Consider the following 20,171-nt stretch of genomic DNA (forward strand, 5'->3'; position numbering starts at 1 on the left):
ATAACATTGTATACAGTAAAGCATGGATTCATTATTGCATTTATTTCTAGCAGGAAGTCATTCCCATTTCAATGTCACTTAGAAAGCATACAACAGAAATCAAACCAACTGAGTTTCTTCATGGGCCTCAAAGCATAATGTTATGCTGTTTCAAGTCACACAAAATATTCTCTCCACAGCTGTGCAGGCTTAGCCTGCAGATGCAACCATCACAGTCAATACTTTTATTTGAATGACATCCATATCAAAGTGTTTTTCTTTCATAATGGTCCATTTTATCTGGCTAAAAGAAAACAATATTTGAAAAATATCATTAATGTATCAATTTTACAAAAATGTTTGATTATATTTTCCTTTTCACTTATTACTAAATTAGTTTCCTGAAAATATTTTCCTCTATTTTCCTTTAGCTAACATTAATTTGGATGTTTGGCCCCTTTCCCTTCCCTAACAGCTTTACACAGAAATACGTGACAGAAATAAGAACAGTCATATCAGAAATAAATCAGCTAACAGTATTAACCTGAGTAAAGGTTTCTCTAGACTACTGGTAGTTTCGCTTTTGGGAACTGGCTGAAACGAAGGCCACACTATTACTAAAGTCAAACCCAATACTGCATTTTATTATTTTGTGACTTCTGCAATAAAGGCTAATACATTTCTGTTGTGACAACCATTTAATTCCCAAGTCAGTGGATTATTTTGTTACAATAAAAATAATATTGCTTCAGGTTTTTTAAACCAGCTAGGGTACACGTACAATTTATGCATGTCTACAAGCTTGAGCTTATCACACATGAGGTCCAAGTATCTCCTCTCACCACAAATACAAGACCACTGATATTGCTGGTAATGTGTAACTGAGTTTGGCCCATCATATATTAAAAAGAAGTAATGAGAATGAGCTGAAAAAGTAAAAAAAAAAAAAGAAGAAAAAAAGAAAAAATATATTTCATATCCACTTTCTCTGGTAGAAGCAGAAGCCCCCTTTTTCATGTTGTTCAGAAACAATAGCTGGTTGATGATCGGCGACTGCTTGCACGTAATCAGCCCTGAACACAAACCGGTGCATTACGCTGACAGCGGGCGAGCCTACACACCTGAAAACAGTCAGACTACTATGGCAACGTGTCAAATGACTTTAAACTATTGCTAATGGTTTATAATGAAAAGCTTGAACAGCAGGGGCAGAATTAAGAAATTACTTGTTACACGTTTTATGATTTCTATAAAGCAAGGCTTTTTACAAATTCTATTCACTACAGTAGATCCCAAAATGCATCCTTCGCAGAAACCTCTCTGTGCCATTAAGGCACTTTTGACAAAAACATACATGTTAACAGAGCGGCATGTGAGGATGCTGCATGTGAATCTCACGAGCACGCATGGAGATCGCCTTTGAACGCGCTGCCCTGGTGCTCCCCCCGGCCCAGCTCTGCTGGGAGCCCCAGCCCCACCACGGCAGCTCAGCTCCGACGGTCATTTCACGGAGGGATTGCGACCTCCACACGAGGAGGCTGGCTTTAACACACACCCAGGCCCACAACAACTACAAATTATATTTCAATCTGCTCTGGCCCTTGGCCTTTGCTGGGAGGCATTTAGGCTTTTCCTTGCCACGAAAAGGTTCCTCGAGAGGCCGCCAGCAGACCCCGGCCTGTGGAGACCCGCCAGCACAGAAGGCCAGACGAGCCGCACCACTCCCTAGAGGCGAGCAGCGCCCTCCGCCGCGGTCTATACCCGCCAGCGGCAGTATCGCTCCGCCGCGGCTGGGCCGTGTGCGCATGTGCTTGCGCAGCCGCCTGCCCCGTGGTGGCTGTGTGGAGGCCGGGCTGGGTTGATATGGCGGCGAGATGCGGCGGGGGTCTGCGCTGGATGATGGTCGTGCCCTTGTTGCTCGTCGTGTTGCAGCTGGCGGGCGCCACCTCAGCCGCCGCCCTGCCTGTAGTCATCAACACGTGGGCGTTTAGGAAAGCCGCCGAGACAGGTGCCCCCGCCGGGGACCGGACCGGACCGGGGCAGTGCCGCGCCGCTCACTCGTTCGGTGCTCCTCCTGCTGCGCCCTCCTGCTGGGAGGCCGGCGGGGGTTCTGCGTGTTGGCTTAAAAACAGACTAAGTCTCAGGCGTGACCGTGCTTATGTGTGACAAGAAGTGGGTTGTGACCCTGCTTCCTTCCGTTAAATGGCTCCGGCTGCAGCGGGCCCGGGCTCCTCGCCCGCTCACGGGTCAGGGAGAGTGCGTGAGGCGCCGGTCTGCGGGCTGGGAAAGGGCCTACGGCGGCTCTCGGGGGGGGGCCCGGCCCCGGGCCGGGCGTCAGGGTGCTGGGTTGCCTTCGTATGGGAAGGGACCAAGCCCCTGAGTTTCTCTTTGCGTTGATGGCGCTCTGTCGCTGAGCCCTGGTGTTGAGAGCCTGCCAGTAAATGGTTTAACTTTCAAGACTGGGAAAAATGCGGTGTTTTGTTTTGTTTTGTTTTTTTAAAAAAAAGAGGAGGGGGGTTTTGAGCTGAGTAAAAGCTATGTTGAAAACATTCTTTTGCTAGTAATGCGATTTACAGTCTTGTGGCTGTTTGCAATGGTGACTTGTTTTTAATGGTGCTCTTCTGAGATTATTCCTTGCCCCCAAGGATTTAGATAGTTCTGAATACTGTATTTTTGGAGCTCTGTGTTGTTTTGTGATGTGTTATTGACAGTCAAAGCAGGTTTTCCTATGACAACATAAATTAGTTGTGGATACTGATTTTTGAAAGACTCATAGGCTATTTTACCATAGTTGAGTTGCAAATAACCCCTTACTAGTGAAGCCGTGCTAGTGAAATGGGGTACCTTATAAAGCCTTGTATAGGTCAGAAGTGAAATACAGCCATGGAAACTGTAAGGCCTGTGCTTTGCAGCTTTTGAAAGCTTGTGTTAAGGCTACTCACAGCGATAAAGGTGATAGGGCGGATTAGAGCAGTACTCCTCACACTGAAGTTTATAAGACCAGCATATGTGGAGTTGAATGCTAGTTATTAAGTCTTACTTTTTCCTTGGTGCAGGCAGCTTCATGTAGTTGCATGCAGCATTTGTGAAGATGAGGCTTCTTGAGGTGGTTGAGACAGTGTAATAGATGTGCCAAAAAGAGCTGGGTGATAACATTTCTCCTGACTCCCCTGTGCTGGGTCTGGCAGATGATGGAGCACCAGAGCCAGCACAAGGAAGAAGCAGGATTGCAATTGTCAACAGCAGCAAGCTCAGGCTTCTTGGAAAATCTTGCCTGAGGTCCAGCCTTGTGAAATGTCATGTAAAGCCTTCAGGCCCAGTTCATTCAACTCGTGTCATTTGGCACGTCCGTAATGTCTTACAAAACTGCACCATGAGCTAGATCCTAAAGAACAGAAGACTAAGGGTTGAACAGGAGAAGGTGGAGATTGTAATTTCTTGTGTACTGTTTCCACTTTTTTTTTGTTCTTGTGTAGTTACCGATGTAGGTTTAGATCTTTGAGATCACTCTGTTTTATATCTTTCTATTCTGCAGCTGGATACTTCATATTCTCAGATGAAGCTTTTGAGGGCTGCTTGTTAGAATGTCTCTTATCTCAAAAAAAAAAAAAGTTTTGCTTCCCCCTCTTCTTTCCCCCTCCCCCCCTCAAAAAAAAGGCTTTAAATAAACTGGTAAATTAATGGTTGGTTCTGGGCAGAGGAGGTTATTTAATATATAGAAGTTGTGATGATTGTTAGTAAATAATACCTTACCAATCAGAAAGGGAACTTCATTTCTCAGTCAGAAACAGCAATCAGATATGCAAGAAAAACAGTATTTAGAAAAGTAATGCTTTACATTCTTTTGAATATATTTATATTTTTACTTTATTTCTCCTATAAGTTATAGTTTACTTTTTTTAATCCACTTACATAGCGTATTTTTATCATGTCCATCTTTAAACCATTCTTTAAAGCAGTAGTAGGGACTGTTTTCACTGATGACAATTATTTGTTGATTACAGCATGGAGAGTATTACAGTTGGGAGGTTCTGAGCTGGATGCGGTTGAGAGAGGCTGTGGTCAGTGTGAGATTGACCAATGTGATGGGAGTGTGGGATACGGAGGAAGCCCAGATGAAAGTGGAGAAACAACACTGGATGCAATGATTATGGATGGGTAAGAAAACTACATGGGGAAAAGGACGAACCCTGTAACTTTTAGCACACTCTAAGGGTTGTTACATGTTGGTTTAGGGCTGACTATGGGACAAGTTACATGTTAACCTGTGGAACTAGGAAAAATATTTAACTAATTGCTGGAAGAGTAGCTAAGCGTGTTTGTTACTGAATCTTTACATGTAATGCAGTAATCCAGCTCTAGATATAGCAGTTGCAAAGCAGAGGGCTTGTAGCATTGTGAGCTTGCCCTTTACATTCATTCCATAAACATTTTACATTGGAAGTGAATTTTACAGAATTATCTTCTATGCTTTATTTACCATTTAAAGCTGTCCTGATTAAAAAGTAATTGCAAGTGTGTGATTCGTGTTATGAGTTGATGTAACAAAATAGTTTACTGAAAATATTACTGTGGGATGGAGTCATTGTTATGAGCAGCATCCCCATGTCTGTGAAAGGAAGCAATACATATATGAAGTTTTTCCCTACCAGTGTGATGCCATCTGTCTATGGAATAGAACAATGAAAGCAATATGTTAAAGGAGCAAGCTTTCTAATTTAGATGAGAACAGATTTTGTCTAATAAAAATTGTACAGTTATTCTTGTATTTTTAATACATTTTATATGTTTCTTGTTTCCAGCAACACTATGGAAGTTGGGGCAGTTGCAGATCTCAGACATGTAAAAAATGCAATTGGTGTAGCGCGAAAGGTCATTGAATACACTAAGCATACGTTATTAGTGGGAGAGTCAGGTAATTATTCCTCTAACTGTTTCCAAGTCATACCCTCTTTTTAAACCGCTTCCTATTAAAATTGCCATACCTTAATCTTGGTAATGCAGGTGGAAGAATTCCCTGACAATCAAATGAATCTAGTCAAATAATTCAGAAGTATTTACTCTCTTATTACGTGTGTATGAGTTAGGTTTTAGTCCATAGTAATGGAAATCATGAAAAGAAAAATAGAAATTATGGTCCTTCCAGTTTAACTGCAAGTATTCACTCGTAATCCCAAGGCTTTGCTAATCCCAAGGCTTTGCTAATATCACTGATATCGGAAGTATCAAAGATGATTTGATACAAGATACTATAGAATCTGTTAGCTGTAAATGTTTCATTTAAAACCATGGAGTAACTTTTCCTAAGAAATCACAGAATTAATAGACACTACAATTACATTTTACTATTTTAGTATATACTGAGCATGATTACTGTATTTTGTATTAGTGAGAACATTAGGAGCTGTAATGCTAGACAAAACAACAGAGTGATAGCAAACTGGAGGACTAGTTGAGCTTTTAAAATGAGTTGCTGCTGTTAGAATAATACTGGTTTCAAGAGAGATGTACATTCCAGGGAGGTATGAGTAGTGAGTGGAAGGTTACTTGGCTCACAGTTAAGGACTTTTAAAATGTCTGTGCCTGCCCAGAAAGAAATCTGGAGATAAGTGTTGAAATTGACATCTGAGTATTAAGGGTGAGTCAAGTGCTTTGAAATTGATAGAAAAGATACAAGATCCTTGAAGGAATTAATGTGTACAGAATGATAAAGAAATAAGTGCAAAAGCAGATTTTTTCATGGAGTAAAATAGGGCAATAGAGGGAGGTGAGGACAGTGTTTGACAGAAGGTTTGAAAGGAGGGATAGATTTGCAGATTCTATTTAATTGGAGCAGTTGGCCATGGTTAGGTTACAAGTGGCTTTGGTAAGAGATTTCACAGGTGATGCTGAAAAAAGAAATTGGTCAGGTGTTAAATAGAGGAGGAGGAAATGCTCATAATACTCCTTTCTTCAACATTGGTAGTTATCAAAATATTTTTAACTTTTGATCAGCAGAATGAGCAGAAAGATAAGGAAGGCGAAGAAACAGAAGAATTCAAGTGCTGATTTAAAATATATTTTCCAGCCTAAGAAGGTAGCTCTTTGCATAATGGAGTTGTGGGCAAGGCTGTTATGCTGAGTCCTTGCTGTCAGTGAGAACTTCCTCAGAATAAACTGTCTAGCAGTCATGGCAAAAGAAAGATAGGAAAGCTAAAGATATATCTGAGTAAAAATTGGAGATGGTGATAGATGTTAGTAAATGAATCAAAGCAGTGGAGAAATTGAGAAAGAATAATATTTCTTGTGAAGGAATGTGTTTTCTGTGGAAATAGGAACTTGGATAAAGGAAGCTATGGGTTGTCTTTACCAAGTGAAGATTGATAAAGAGAAAATAGAGCTATAGCTTCAGAAGAATCAAATCAGTGTGTGACAGAAACAACAGTTTATTTTCTAAATAAAAATATTTACGTTTTCACCAGAAAAGCTAGCTAGAATAGTAAAGCCTTTTCATATAAATGTATATTATCTCTGCAGGCTTTTTTTATTCAAGATGCAAAATTGCTGAGGTTATTCCTTATTTTTTTTCCCAATAACTACATTGCACTTCTATTTGAATGTGTTTAGTGATATAATCCAGGAAAGTCTGCCTGTCTCCTAAAATTTCATTTCTCTGAGTGGTTGACACTAGAGAGGAGGTAGCCAGCTGTGGCACGCATTACTTTTGTTTAGTTGAACATTTTTAAGTATGTGACCAGTACATTGTTCCTGGCAATAAAGTTTTAATGAAAGTAACATGAAATTTTCGGGTTTGGTGTTAAAAACACTGATGGAATCTGTTGCAGTGCCATGACACCTGAATAGTCTTCACAGTTCTGTTTACTTTGACTCAAAAAATTGAAGTTTAGGTATTTTAAAACCTTTGGTACGTAGAGAACTTAAGGAAGAGAGGATGTATTACAGAAGCACGGAATGGTTGAGGTTGGCAGCGACTTCAGATCTTCTGGTTCAACCACTCCTGCTCAAGTAGGGCCACCTAGACCTGGTTGCCCAGGACCATGTCCAAATGACTTTTTAATCTCTCTAAGGAGGGAGACTCCAAAACCTCTGGTCAAGTTGGTCACCCTCAGAATGTAGAAGTGTGTCCTGCTGTTCAGAGGGAACTTCTGTGTTTCACTTTGTGCCCATGGCCTTTCGTCCTGTCGCTAGGCACCACCGAAAAGGGCCTGGATTGCTCTTTGCACCTTCCCTTCAGGTATTTATATACACTGATGAGATCCCCCCCCGAACAGTCCCAGCTCTCTCAGCCTTTCCTCTGAGAGATGCTCGAGTCTCTTACTCATCTTTGTGGCCCTTCACTGGACTCTGTCCAGTATATCCACGTCTCTCTTGTACAGGGGAGCCTAGAACTGGACCCAGCACTCCAAGTGCGGCCTCCCCAGTGCTGAGTAGAGGGGAAGGATCACCTCCCTTGACCTGCTGGCAACACTTCTGCTAATGCCGGAGTCCAGCCTACTCTGTTATTTGCTTTTGCTGCTAGGGCACATTGCTGGCTGACATTCAGCTTGCTGCCCCTCAGAACCAGGCCTTCTCCCACCAAACTCCTTTACCACTGAGTGGCCCCAGCATCTGCTGGTGCATGGGATTGTTCCTCCCCAGGTGCAGGACTTGGAACTTCTCTTTGTTGAACTGCTTGAGGTTCTTATCAGCCCATTTCTCCAGCCTGTGGAGATCACACTGGATGGCAGCATAACCCCCTGGTGCTTCAACCACTCTTCCCAGTTTTATATCATCTGCAAAAATTGCTGACGGTACATACACTTTGTCACATCATCCAAATCATTAATGAAGATATTGAATGTTACTGGACCTAATATTAACCCCAGTGGTACACCGCTAGTTACTGGCTCCAACTAGACTTCCTACCACTGATCACCACCCTCTGAGCTAAGCCCTTCAGTCACTTTTCAGTCCAGCTCACTGTGTGCTCATCCAGCCAGTACTTTATCAACTTCTCTTTGAGGATCTTATGGGAGACACTGTCAAAAGCCTTATGGAAGTCAAGGTAGACAATTTCCACTGCTCTCCCCTCATCTACCAAACCAGCTGTTTTATCATAGATGGTTAGCAGGCTGATCAAGTGTGACTTTCCTTTTGTGAAGCCCTGCTGACTACTCCCAATCATCATCTTGTCCTTCACGTGCTTGGAAGTGGTTTCCAGAGTTAGTTCTTCCATCAACTTCTCAGTGATCAAGGTGAGGCTGACCAGCCTGTAGTTCCCTGGATCTTAACTTCTTGCCTGTGGTGTAGCTTGGTGAATGGATACAGATAACTGCACTGATCAGTTCTTGCACTGGTAAAAGAACTTTCTTCATTCATTGCCTAATTTCCTTAGGACAAGTCTAAGAAAACTAGCAATAAAGGCCATGTGTGCCAATGTAGAACTGACTCAGGGACATTCAGTGCAGAATCATTACAAGTGAAGAAAAGAATTATTTTGTTTATCATCTGCCCATAAATTTTCAGACTTGTCTCCAACAGATAGAAAAGTTTCAAAATCACAGTGTGCCTGACCTTTTCTCTTTTTGTCCTAGCAATACTTAGACCAATAATACAAGTAAAAAGTTCAGAGAGTACAAGTGACCAACTCTGCTTCCTGGAATAGAAGCAAAGCTTCAAAATTCATGAAAGAATGACTGACAAACATGCACAAGCACCATTTTACCTTAAAAACCCCCCAACCCTCTCCCCCCAAAAAAACCCTTCCTGTTTGTTCTAGAAATGGGAAAATAAGTATCTGTTTAACTGAAGCTGTCAGTTTTCTTTTCCTCTGAGTGCAAAGAGACTTCAATTGTGTCAGTTTTTAAGAAAAACACAGAAAAGCTGTCCAGAAATAATTGAAGACTTTTCTTAATTCATGGACTAGAGAAGCTTGTTCTGCTGTGTGACATTATTATCAAGGATTGGTAATACAAATTCAAGCGTCTGAATCTAGCAACAGTGTCTGTTAGTAGGTAATATCAAAGGTATCTAGAAACTAAAAGATGAAAGAACAGTTGATCTTTTTTCTTTTCCCTCTCTGTAACCATAACAGCCATTCTTAGAAGTGCAGCATTCTTTCATTGCTTATGTTGGTATTTCTTTTGCTCCCTTGACACATACTATATTAATTTTCAAAACAAGGAGGCAATCATTTTTAAAACTGCAAGGAAGAAGTGTAATACGATGTAAGCTACTGGATTGATGTCTGCAAGTATCAGTATTTTAGTGGCGAATGTTGTGCCATTGTGTTACATGTCATGAAAGACTAGCTTTTTAAGGAAAATATATTATTATTTGTGTCATTTATTTAAATGTTTCTGTGACACACACAGCCCAGGCCACTCTTACTCCAGGTTATTTGTGTCCAGTTGATTAACAGAGTTGAATTTGTTTCTCTTTCAGTGTTAAAACTTAGATGTGTTAACATAGTTATAGTGAAATGAGGAAATTTGATGTTGCCAGTGAAGGGAGAGTTTGTTACTGCAGTTACACATCACTATAATGGTTGATACTGCTCTCTGAAGAAATATTTCTCATCTCTGTAGAGAATGTAGAATTTCTTGATTTCTAGATAACATTGCATGGATACATTATCATAAAATGTGTAAAAATGTGGGTAAATTAATGGCTTTTTTTTTGGTTGTTGCTTTTAAAGCCTCCCTGTTTGCTGTAAGAATGGGGTTTCCATATGAAGACTTAACTACCCAAAAGTCTCTTTTGGTGTATTCGAAGTGGCTTAATCAGAGCTGTCAGCCAAATTACTGGAAGGTACGGTGCAGTGGTGGTGGTGAAGTGGGGGTTTAGAAAATCAGTAATGCAGCATTGCCTCTTCCTTTCAGCTTATGTTGAAGTTGTGCTTTACGTGTGAAGGAAAAAAAAAGTTTTGCTTATTAAGCAGAACAAACTTGGAATTACCAAGCATTTGGTAGACTTGTTAAGAGTATGTGTCTAACTCCTACATCTTAGATCCTTCTGGTTTTGACGTTGCTACAGTAGTGTTTTGCTGGGGGGAATTTTTATTTTTTTTAGCTCTAAATTTGGGCAGGACTTCTCAAACTAAACAAAGTAGTGCATGTATTTTTTGATGCATATATAAATTTCTGAAAGAAAATCAGTAGCAATTAAGGTCCTTAAATATAGTGACTTTATGCAGACCTGTGAACCCATCATATTAGTACAGCTGTCCACGTTAAACATGCCTATTGTGGTAAGGTTTTTTTGTTGTTTTGGGATGGTGTTGCATATCTCTTCATGTTTGTAGACTGTCTTCATTGTTTCTTGGATATGAAATGCTGCATTGCTGAACCACTTTAATTTGATACGTATTCTGTTTTTCAGTTGGGACAGTATCTTGACTTGACATTAATAAAACAAGCTCAGTTTATCTGGTTGTTTTTAGATTGAAAATTTTCTTCATTTTACTGAAGAGTGAGCTCTTTATTTTTAACTAGTCAATTGAGCAAAAAAGAATCTTTGAACAACGTAACTTTCTAGTAGGAAAAACTTTTTATTGCATTATACCAGAAGTCAGTCTTTATTCTTTAAATGAAACAACTTCTGGGATATCAGTACAGCTGTATAATTTAAGTATTGGGCATCTGATACGTGTGTAGTAGATTATAGATACTGATTTTAGTATTTTTAAGTTTATTTGTAATGATGCATAATATATTATTCATGCAAATAATAAAATAATTACAGAATGTGGTACCAGACTCTTCAAAATCCTGTGGACCATACAAAAGGCCTGAAAAAGTAATTTGTAAAGACGAACAGACCATCTCACAAAGAAATGTTCAGAATCATGATACTATTGGTAACAACCTTTGGTAACTCTGCTGCTTTTTTTTCCTTTACTTATTCTCCTATAGATTAAATCATACTGAGTTTAAAGAAAAGTATTTCATAGAGGCATTATTTCCTATTGATAGTGGTTTCAAGATTGTGTTACTTATGTGTTAGGATGAAGTCCCTAGAAGTGGGATTTGGTTTTTGTTTTGTTTTGTTTTTTTTTTCCAGTGCGCTGGTTGCACAGCCACTTGCTTCATTCTTTGCCCTTAGCTATTTGTTCATTGCCCTACTGCTTTTCCCTCAGATATCTTGGCATAATTGCTTGGGCAGCTTTGGATGCTGATCAAGGTTAAAAATAATTATTTTTATCTTGATTATGGTTAACTTAGGTCAAATCTCCCCTATAGTTGTCAGACCAATTTAATAGGCTTTGCAGTTGTGGAAGAAAGGAGTGAACAGTTAGTCCTGTTGCCAGCCAAAAGCAATGTTTGTCAAACAGTCCTTCAGCTTTTAAAATGAAGCTTACTTTCATTTTTCTTCTATTCTGGCTTTTGAGTAAATTAATAAATTTCTACAGAAACTAATACACTTAAAACAGGTTAGCAATCCCCAAAGACTTCTAAGAGTTTACTGATTGAGGACTGTTAATTGCTAAGCCTGTAAGCTGATTAATGAGCAGATCAGACAAAGGAACAGTAACAGATTCATGTCTTTCAAAGCTTTATACTTCATAGTCTTGAAACTTAAACTTTTTTAGTTCGGATTTTTCTCAGGTTTAGCGATTCAGAACTTTTTTCCTGATAGTATTTGCAATACCAAGAATTAACAACTTGTTTCAAGTGTGAATCTTTCTTTGCTTCCAGTCCACCCTACTAAAAACCAATTAATGTTCTACAGAACTCAGGCAACCTACCAAATTCTTAAGTTGGTAGGTAGCTTTCTTTACTGGGATATAGAGTCTTCGATGTGTTCTAGAAAACTCAGAAATTGTGGAATGGCAGGATGAGAGTGGGATCTGCTATATATAGTTCAGGAATTGAAGTGTTGTTAAGTAGTCCTAAGCTGTTTTGTAGTAAATGATAGTGCTTATATTTGTACAGCAAGTTCTCCCACCCCATTGTTTGTTTTATATATATGAAATGTCTGCTTGACTTAACACATTTTGAGAAGTCTTTAAAATGTATTTAGGAAGTTGGTAGGAACTGATGCCCTTACAGTCTTTTTGCAGAGGCTAATGATGGCCATAGAGTCAGTGCCTCTATGCTTTTAGCTTCTACTGGTCAGGAAACTTTCCTGTGAGAAGGAGGTACTGCTTAGTGAGAACACAGAATTTGGATTCTGCTTCTTGGCTCTCACTTTGTACTGGAGTTTGATGCCAGCAGCAATTTCTGCCCTCTTTTAAAGAGATGAAGTCTTGCTTTATGGAGAAGCAGCTGATCCCAAATCTGGTTCCAAGTGCCAATCTAAGCTTTTCTAACGAGGCAGTGGTTTCCTTAACGCAAAATTAGCAAGGGGTAGGCACATCCACACATTTGATTGCCTGTTGTCTAATTCTTGTTACTTTGGTAGGCAGTATTTCACCTTCTGCCCAAATTTAAGCTCATCCTTTTGACTTTTTTTAATCTCCCTCCAGCACAGTTTATGATTCCTAAACTTTGTTGTTCTGATGGTACTGGTGCAGGATGTGATGACACAAGGTACGTGTTGTGTACTGGTTAATGTAGGTGTATATCAGGAGATAGAGGCTGCTCTGGCAGCAGTAACGTACAGCTCTGAACAGTGTGACACTCGCTGTTCTGGATTCCATTCTGAGCTCTTGTAGTACACCCAAAAAGTTTCCAAATGTGTTTTACAAAGAACTTTTTTTCTTTATGACTTTTCTGTGTTTCAGGATATCAGTAATTTGACTAGTCTGGGTATCGTGCTTCTGTTTGATAACCTTAGTGCTAATTTAACAAATTTGCTAGGAGTGTTTCTGAATATGTTTCATCCCTATTGAAAACTTTAGGTATGGTTGTAATTGGTGGGAGTGGAACTGTTGCTTCTGGGACATCTACTAACGGTGCAGTCCACAAAATTCCAGGGTTAGTATCTCTGGTTTTACAAAATAGTTTTTTTCACATCCCATGATGGGCACAAAATTTCTGGGCACTGCCATAAATCCTAATACTAAGAAACTGATGCAGTTGCAAGATGATTTGTGTGTGTTTGAGGGAATGTTTGTTTTTCAGCTGGCTTAATTCACCATACCGAGACACAAACAACTGGTACACTTGTGAGGCAACGTGTAAGGCAAGGCACCAGAGACAAATGAGCATTCTGGAGAGGTGCACGGTCTCCAAAGAAATGTGGATAGAATCTGAGCCCTGGGCCTGTATTTTGGTTTTGAGATATTTTTTTTCTACCCATTTAGTAATGTTGTCTGTCAACCAAGTCAGACAAGTTCTGGATTTAGCATCAAGTTATTAAACATACTAATGTCCCCAGCTGCTTACTGTTGCCCACTGGCTAAACCTTACTGCCCTAACTATAGTCAGCATAATAACAAACAGTTGTGCATTGGAGGTGGATTAAGCCTCAGGTCAGTCAGGTTATCACAGATCACTTTTTTCGGTAGTTTTAAGACAATACTTTTGACTGCAGTGGAGTGACCTCTTTACCTGTTCTGTTCTCCTGTGGGTTTAAGACTAACCCAGCTGGAGGCAGTAAGGTTGACAAAGTTAAAAGCGTGCCCAAATCATAAGAACTTGCCAATATCAGGCCAGGAGCTATTACATTAATGCAGTCCCACTGGAATTAGTAAATTATAGTTTTCTGTAGTTTTTTCCAGTTTTTCTTTTTTTTTCCCCATTGTTCACTACAGCCGTGTAGGAGATTCTCCGATAGCTGGGGCAGGATCCTATGCGGATAGTACAGCTGGAGGAGCTGCAGCCACCGGGGATGGTGACATCATGATGCGCTTCTTACCCAGGTTTGTCCTTAGGGCGGACTTTGCTAGCTTTCTTTAGCAAAATGTGAACTCAGCAACTGAAGTAATTGATTAAAAAGACAGTCTGACTTACTGGCTGCTGAATTGGGAGTAAAGGCAAGAATGGAAGGGGAAAGAACAGTAGCAAAATCAAGTCAGCAGGTAATGAGTATATTCCCAACTTGCATGCTTTTTAACAGAACTGGTTAGTTTTCTCCTCCAAAGTGTTTTGTTGTGTGGGAAATAAGTGTTATAAATTGTAGAAAGGATGAGGGGTGAGTCTCAGATTACTCGGGAGGGTGGGGAGGTATCAGTGTAACAATCCTATGTAATTGCATGTAATTTGAAACTGGAAGAGGTGTTTTAGTGCTGTCATCATGGTTGCATAACTTGTGTAAAATACGGCATTTTTCATCACTGAGTCTTGACAGGCATTCTTGTGGGTTGGTCTCAGCAGGAATGAGTTATGGAAGTCCGTGCTGAACATAATGGGTTCTGATGCTTGAAGGAATATACAGCAGTGGCCTTCATATTACTTGGGTGCTTTTTCTGAAATTCTGGCAGTTATGAATGCCTGCTAGCTGTTGCATATTTACAAATGTCCCTCAATGAGTTTCAAGCTGTTTCAAGCCAGTCTTGAAATAAAAGGCAATTGACAACTTTATGAATTATCCTGAGGTATCAGATACCAACAGTAGTAGTGAGTTGAGCTCCACTATGAGGTTAATCAATAAAAACTTACAGTTTAGCAGCCTGAAGGATTTGGCTGTAATGCTTAAAACATTTTGTGTTGGCACGAACGGGTTTTAGAAAATAACTCAGACTAATCACAGGTTCCTTGTAGATACAGGTCTTTCCTAATTCCATGTTATGTAGATATTCCCACATGAAAACAAAGAGTAGAATTGACCTGCCAGAAGTGAAGGAAGTGTCAAATAAAGGGCAAAATTTGTGATATTTTCTGTCCACCGTCTTTGAGATAGTAACATTTTACTGAGTTTTTGATTAGTGAGATGCCCCTGTGAAATACAGCTTTATATTCAGATATCTTTAGATAACTTGAACCTATTTGAGTGTCAGAATAAATCAAAGATAATAGGGAGTCTCAAAATGCAAGGAAAGTTCTCTTCTGCAGTACTTTGATAACATCTATAGTTAATGCTATCTGTAGATGAGTCTCAGCGTAACAGGAGTTGGTATATGCATCTTTCATGAAAACAAAATCTAGTGGTGTTTGCTTGTAAGTTATATTATGCATTATGTTTTCATCTTCAGGCTCTGAAAGAAAATGACAGCAAAAGTAATTTTTTTTATCTCTGAGGACGTTTTGGAAATGCAACTGATTGATCTCAAGTAATGTCCATATAGTCATTTGTCTGATGATACCGTAGATACAAAGGAAGTTCATTTTGGTTACTCTTTCATTTAGAGTGAGAATTTTTTTTAAATTGGCTTGCAAAAAATTTGAAAGTGGTTCAAAGTCTTGATCAAAACATTGTACCTTCATATTCATGAAATAAAGAAAATGTGTCAATTTTAAGCTTTTCAGAAACTTAAGTGTTTTTTTCTGAAAGATTTTTTTAATGCTTACCGAAATCAATTTATCAGAGGTCAGTTTACTTCAAAAAAATTATGTTGACGTTGGCCTTTTTGAAAACTAGTAATAACTTCTTTTAGTGTCAGAATCATACAATGAAAAATAAAAGCCACTAACTCTGTAACTGCTTCTTTTACAGTTCTTTAACTGATCTGTTGCTTAGCCTCTTCTGCAGATGATCAGAGAGTTATCCCAGGCTTGGTCCTGCATTATAATGATAAATGGCATAAGTAACATCTTGCAGTCCCTTTCAGTCCTGTTTCTAATTATTTTTCAGGTAGAACTTGAGTAATAATTGCCAAAATGAAGTTTGGCTTAAGATTATTTATCATCTGTTTCCTTTATTCAAAGAACTTGAGGTCTCTTAATGGTATTTTAGAATATATAACCTGAGTATGGCTAACTGTCTGGGTGTGGGGTATTTTTTTTTTATTTTAGTTATCAAGCTGTGGAGTATATGAGAATGGGAACAGACCCAACAGTAGCCTGCCAGAAGGTTATTTCCAGAATCCAGAAGTATGCTCCAAACTTCTTTGGTGCTGTTATATGTGCCAATACAACTGGAAGTTATGGTATGTATTGTGCTTAACAAAGTTTGTTGGCCCTAACTAGGTCACAGAAGTACAAAACCAAAGGTGGATTTTAAAGCAGAAGTCTTTAATTATTCTTTGAACACTGCAGTAATACTGGCCATTCATAATATCAAATGTTAGTTAGTAGGGCAACTGTGTCCTAGTGTGGACTTGAGATAATTTAATTTTTCCTCTGCATTTTGATGTCTTAGACTTTCACAAAATTTATGCAAGTCTTAGTATAACCCAAAAATATTTACAGCCTTCATGTGTTTTCCTGGACTGTGTATGATATTTTGAAGGTTTTAAAAAAAGAATTCCTATGCCTCCCCTAGATATGGCATAACACAGGGAGAATGTGACTGTTAAGCGTAGCTTCACATCAATCCAAGATCAGTCATTATGCCAGGCATGTCATTAGTGAACTCTTAGATCAATAGGAAATACAACTTGCTAATCAACATGGCTTATTTAGTTAGACTGCTTATTGCTGTTCTTTGATCTCTTATTTCCCATAGTTCTGTGTTTAAGAGATTAATGTTGGAGAAACTCATTAAGTTAATCAGGATTGAAAGAGAGAGAGCTATTTCCCTAACTTATGTTACTGGTTTGAATTGTATTATAAGGGCATTAATTGCACTACAGCAGTCAGTAGCACTGTATTTTTACTTAAAAATTAAATACTTTCAAGATGTCTTGGGTTAAACAGATTGTAAAAGAGTAATTACACCATTGTAGTAGAATTAGTAACTGGGTCTTTAGATGATAAAGTACGATGACAAAGACACTAAACCTAAATGTAGCAAATCATACTTTTTTTTTTCTTTTTTTCCTAGGTGCTGCATGTAATAAAATTCCAGGATTCACTCAGTTTCACTTCATGGTTTCTAGCCCTTTGCTAAGTCAGCCAACTGAGCAAGTAGTAGATTGCATTTAATTTCTTTTGTCCTATTATAATCTAAACTTAGAGGAGGAAGGTGCTAAGGTTCCCCAGGTGTTACTTTTTAAGATGGTTGTTCCAAGTCTCTAATGGCTCTTAGTCTGTTTCTGTAAGAACTAAGTAGTCAAAAGTGATGAATAGTAAACATTGAACTGGACCTTTGCTTTGCCATTTAAAAACATACTTGACAGAAATCTGGAATAAAGGGCAGGAAGCGGGAGGGACTCTGCCTGTACACTTGAGACCTACTTTGAGAATATTTGTCTTTCTAAGATTCAGTTCAGGTTTTCTTTTCTGTTGAAAAGAAACTTGCATGCAAATGCTGACATTTGGAAAGGTATTTGAAGAGTAGTGGAGACTATTTCGAAGCTTTAAAGAGATGAGGAGCATCTCCATGTGGACCTAACTTGTTTCACAACAGCTGAGAATACGTTTAAATAGAGAGGACATCCAAACATCCCTGGTAGTACAAGCCTTCAAGGAGTATTGCGTTGACTCTGACTGGATGTGAGGACAATTAGAAATCTTTGTTACCTGTTTTTTGTAGTGGAAGTTAAGTTATGAATCTTAATCACAGTGATTTACTTGTCACTGATATGCTGTGTGCTTGCCCTTTCCTGTAGCACGTTTACCCCTGCAAAGGAGCAGTTGAATACCTAGAGCATGACAGTTACCTATAGCTAACAAAGCTGTTTTTGTCACTCTCTGTGTCTAGAGATACCAGGATTTAATTGTAATAGAACCTCAGCATCTTGAGGATTGTTCCATAGGTATTTGAAGATCTGTTTGATTGTTTTCTTCACTTCGTGGCTTGCCAATCATTTGATTAAATCTTTGCTAAACTTGAGCTAGGAAAATTTAAAAGGGAGTGGGGGAGTAAAATGAGCATGTCTTGTCATAAATATTTTTAATTATTCTTTGTCTACTTGAATAAAATCATCGGGTAATAAAAGCACACCTTAATGTATCATTTATAAATAAGGTTGTTTAGATGCTTGTGTACTGTGCCTTAGAATGACTGTTGCTTTATGTTCCAAGTTGGTATCTTTAAAAGCTGGAAAAAACCCATTGAAACTAGAGTAGCCATCTTTAATGGCCTACTGTTGAACTTCATCAACAAAGTCATTTATTTGGAGGATTCACTTCTGTCGCTGGATCTTTGGAGCATCTCGTAGCACACAGTTCACTGTAGGCCACAACAAGCTTTCCTTAAAGGAGCTCTTTCTGAATCTATCTGTAGTGGTTTAAGATAAGTTTTCTACCTGTCCTTCCTACAACCATTCTGCCATGGCCACTGTAACTTCAGATAACTCAGGCAGTCAAGTGCAAATAGATGAAAAAAAATCCCAATGTTTGTTACTTTGGAGATGACATTGTGGATCTTGAACACAGAAGGTTCAGTACTGGCAGCTGGGTGGTAATGTCTCAAACTGCTGCAGCTGAATCCACCAGGATTCATTTTTGAAAGAGGTTAGGAACATCCATGGCTTGCTTTCTAGTGTGCTTATGCCACTCTGTGCTAGCTAGTGTACGCCTCTAGAGGCTATGAGTGCCCATGCTGAAAGATAGGAGTGTTCTGTAACAGTGTACCTGACGTCTCTTACAATTCTAACTTACAGCATAGTCAGCTCATCTATACATGAGAACAAAATTACTTGTCTCCATGAGACGTATGTACTCATATGTGTGGTTTAATAATGTAGGTTGCTTTGTGATGCTGAATTAGTTATCATAAATGAAAGGGTTAGGTTGTGTAAATTATTTTAATATATTGTTAATTTGACAGTATATTAAATAATAATATTTATAAATGTACCATTCTAATGTTATGGACAGAATTCTGAATTAAAAAAATGTGCTTAATATTTTGTCTTAAAATATTTCTTTGAAGGTTGTTAGTAGTAGTGCTGTTCTCTTATGCTTAGCAGACACCTGAATTTTTTTTAAGAAGGATTTTTACAAGTACAAACCCTTGCCAAAAGTAAGCAAAAACTCTATGATAGTTTCTGCTGGGGTTGCAAAAAAAAATCTTACTATTCCTGATTTCAAGGAATTTTGTATTTTTAAGTTTTTACTATCCAACTTTTACTACAAAAAGCAGAAAAAACCTGCACAGAATATGAGTATTTGCAGGTTAGTGGTACAGTTGAATGCATCCTGTCTATAAAGTCGTGGGGCTTTTTTTAAGTGCAACTGTGTTTTAAGTTCATTAGGTTCTAACTAGTCTGCTTTTTTTCTATTTCTAAAACTTCTTACCAAATTATCATTTCGTCTAATGTAGACAGAAAAAGAATCTCAGCTCAGTGGTCTGACTAATAAAGCGAACTATGCCCTGTTTTTGCATAGCACCAAATTGTTCTTTAATAAAGCAATCTGTGTGAACCTTGACAATGTTTTGTATGCACTTATTGAAGAAAACTTCCCTGGCACTTCGCCTTTTGTAGGCTACCACTGAAATACATTCTTTGATCTGTAACTGCCTCAGTTGGGATAACTCAGATTTTCAGAGAATCCAAGGTTGGTCTTTCAGATGGAATCTACAAGTAATACTGTATAAACTGGAATCTATTACATCTTCACAGGGTAAAAATCAACAGTGGTGCTGATTGCTTTTTAACTTAGAAATGCTTGTTAGCATGTATTGTTTGGGTTTAGTTATCACATGACTGCTGTAACTCATTAACAACTCTGTTCATCCTTATTTTGAAATGGAGAATGCCTGTAGGATTTCAGTGTTATTATCTGTAGCCTCTGTGTGTGAGGACACATCAGTGATACAGTTAAGTTTACTCTAGCTTTAATATACAACTGGTATGTTACACGTTAACCACTGAATTACAAATGTTCTCACTGGGGGGGTCTGTTCATTCCTCTACAGAAGTTCTATTAAATTTACAGCAAAAGAACATTACTGAAATGTCCATGGAGCAGATGTGACAGAATCTCAGGGTTTTGTGACTAGTTTTGTTGTTATTAAGCTGCTGCATCAGGCAGCAAACATGTTTAGATGTTTGTGCATTTAACAATATTAGTTGCGTTTTCATTTTCTTCTTTTTTCCCCTCTGACAGTTGGAATCACTGTAGGGAAATAGACCTGCTGGTGCAGCGCGCTCTGGGTGTGATTAGCTGATACATTTACAGTGACAGGTGGTGGTCTGTGAAATAAAAGCAATAGCAACTTCAAAGTGTTAATGAACTGTAACTGTTTAAATTTAATCTGTACCCATTCTTATGAATCCATCAACATGAAAAGTCCTGTGATCTCACTTCTCAGCAAGAATTATGACAATTTTTGTTACTGCT

General features: G+C 38.7%; 1 protein-coding gene across 3 annotated transcripts; it reads left to right on the plus strand.

The window, feature by feature from the left end:
* Positions 1-1,454: 1,454 nt before the first annotated feature.
* AGA (aspartylglucosaminidase) lies at positions 1,455-18,731 on the plus strand. 3 transcript variants are annotated; one of them, XM_054824287.1, is made up of 9 exons: positions 1,459-1,987; positions 3,984-4,137; positions 4,782-4,894; positions 9,656-9,768; positions 10,702-10,816; positions 12,800-12,875; positions 13,655-13,762; positions 15,795-15,928; positions 16,765-18,731. In XM_054824287.1, exons 1-9 carry the CDS (start codon positions 1,843-1,845, stop codon positions 16,863-16,865), a joined length of 1,059 nt encoding a protein of 352 aa, XP_054680262.1. In that variant the 5' UTR covers positions 1,459-1,842; the 3' UTR covers positions 16,866-18,731. The 3 variants fall into 3 exon arrangements, with proteins under 3 accessions (XP_054680264.1, XP_054680262.1, XP_054680263.1); XM_054824288.1 differs by lacking the exon at positions 1,459-1,987 and adding an exon at positions 2,037-2,225; XM_054824289.1 differs by lacking the exon at positions 12,800-12,875 and having other exon boundaries at positions 1,455-1,987; positions 10,702-10,829.
* The last annotated feature ends 1,440 nt before the right edge of the window (positions 18,732-20,171 follow it).

This window comes from Grus americana, chromosome 4 (genome assembly GCF_028858705.1).
Source record: "Grus americana isolate bGruAme1 chromosome 4, bGruAme1.mat, whole genome shotgun sequence".
NCBI lineage: Eukaryota > Metazoa > Chordata > Aves > Gruiformes > Gruidae > Grus > Grus americana.

Bases quoted from the DNA above. Each gene is read 5' to 3' on its own strand.
- AGA (XM_054824287.1), top strand. From the start codon at position 1,843: ATGGCGGCGAGATGCGGCGGGGGTCTGCGCTGGATGATGGTCGTGCCC. The intron at 4,138-4,781 runs GTAAGAAAACTA...TCTTGTTTCCAG, and splicing joins GATGCAATGATTATGGATGG to CAACACTATGGAAGTTGGGG. The intron at 12,876-13,654 runs GTTAGTATCTCT...TGTTCACTACAG, and splicing joins GCAGTCCACAAAATTCCAGG to CCGTGTAGGAGATTCTCCGA.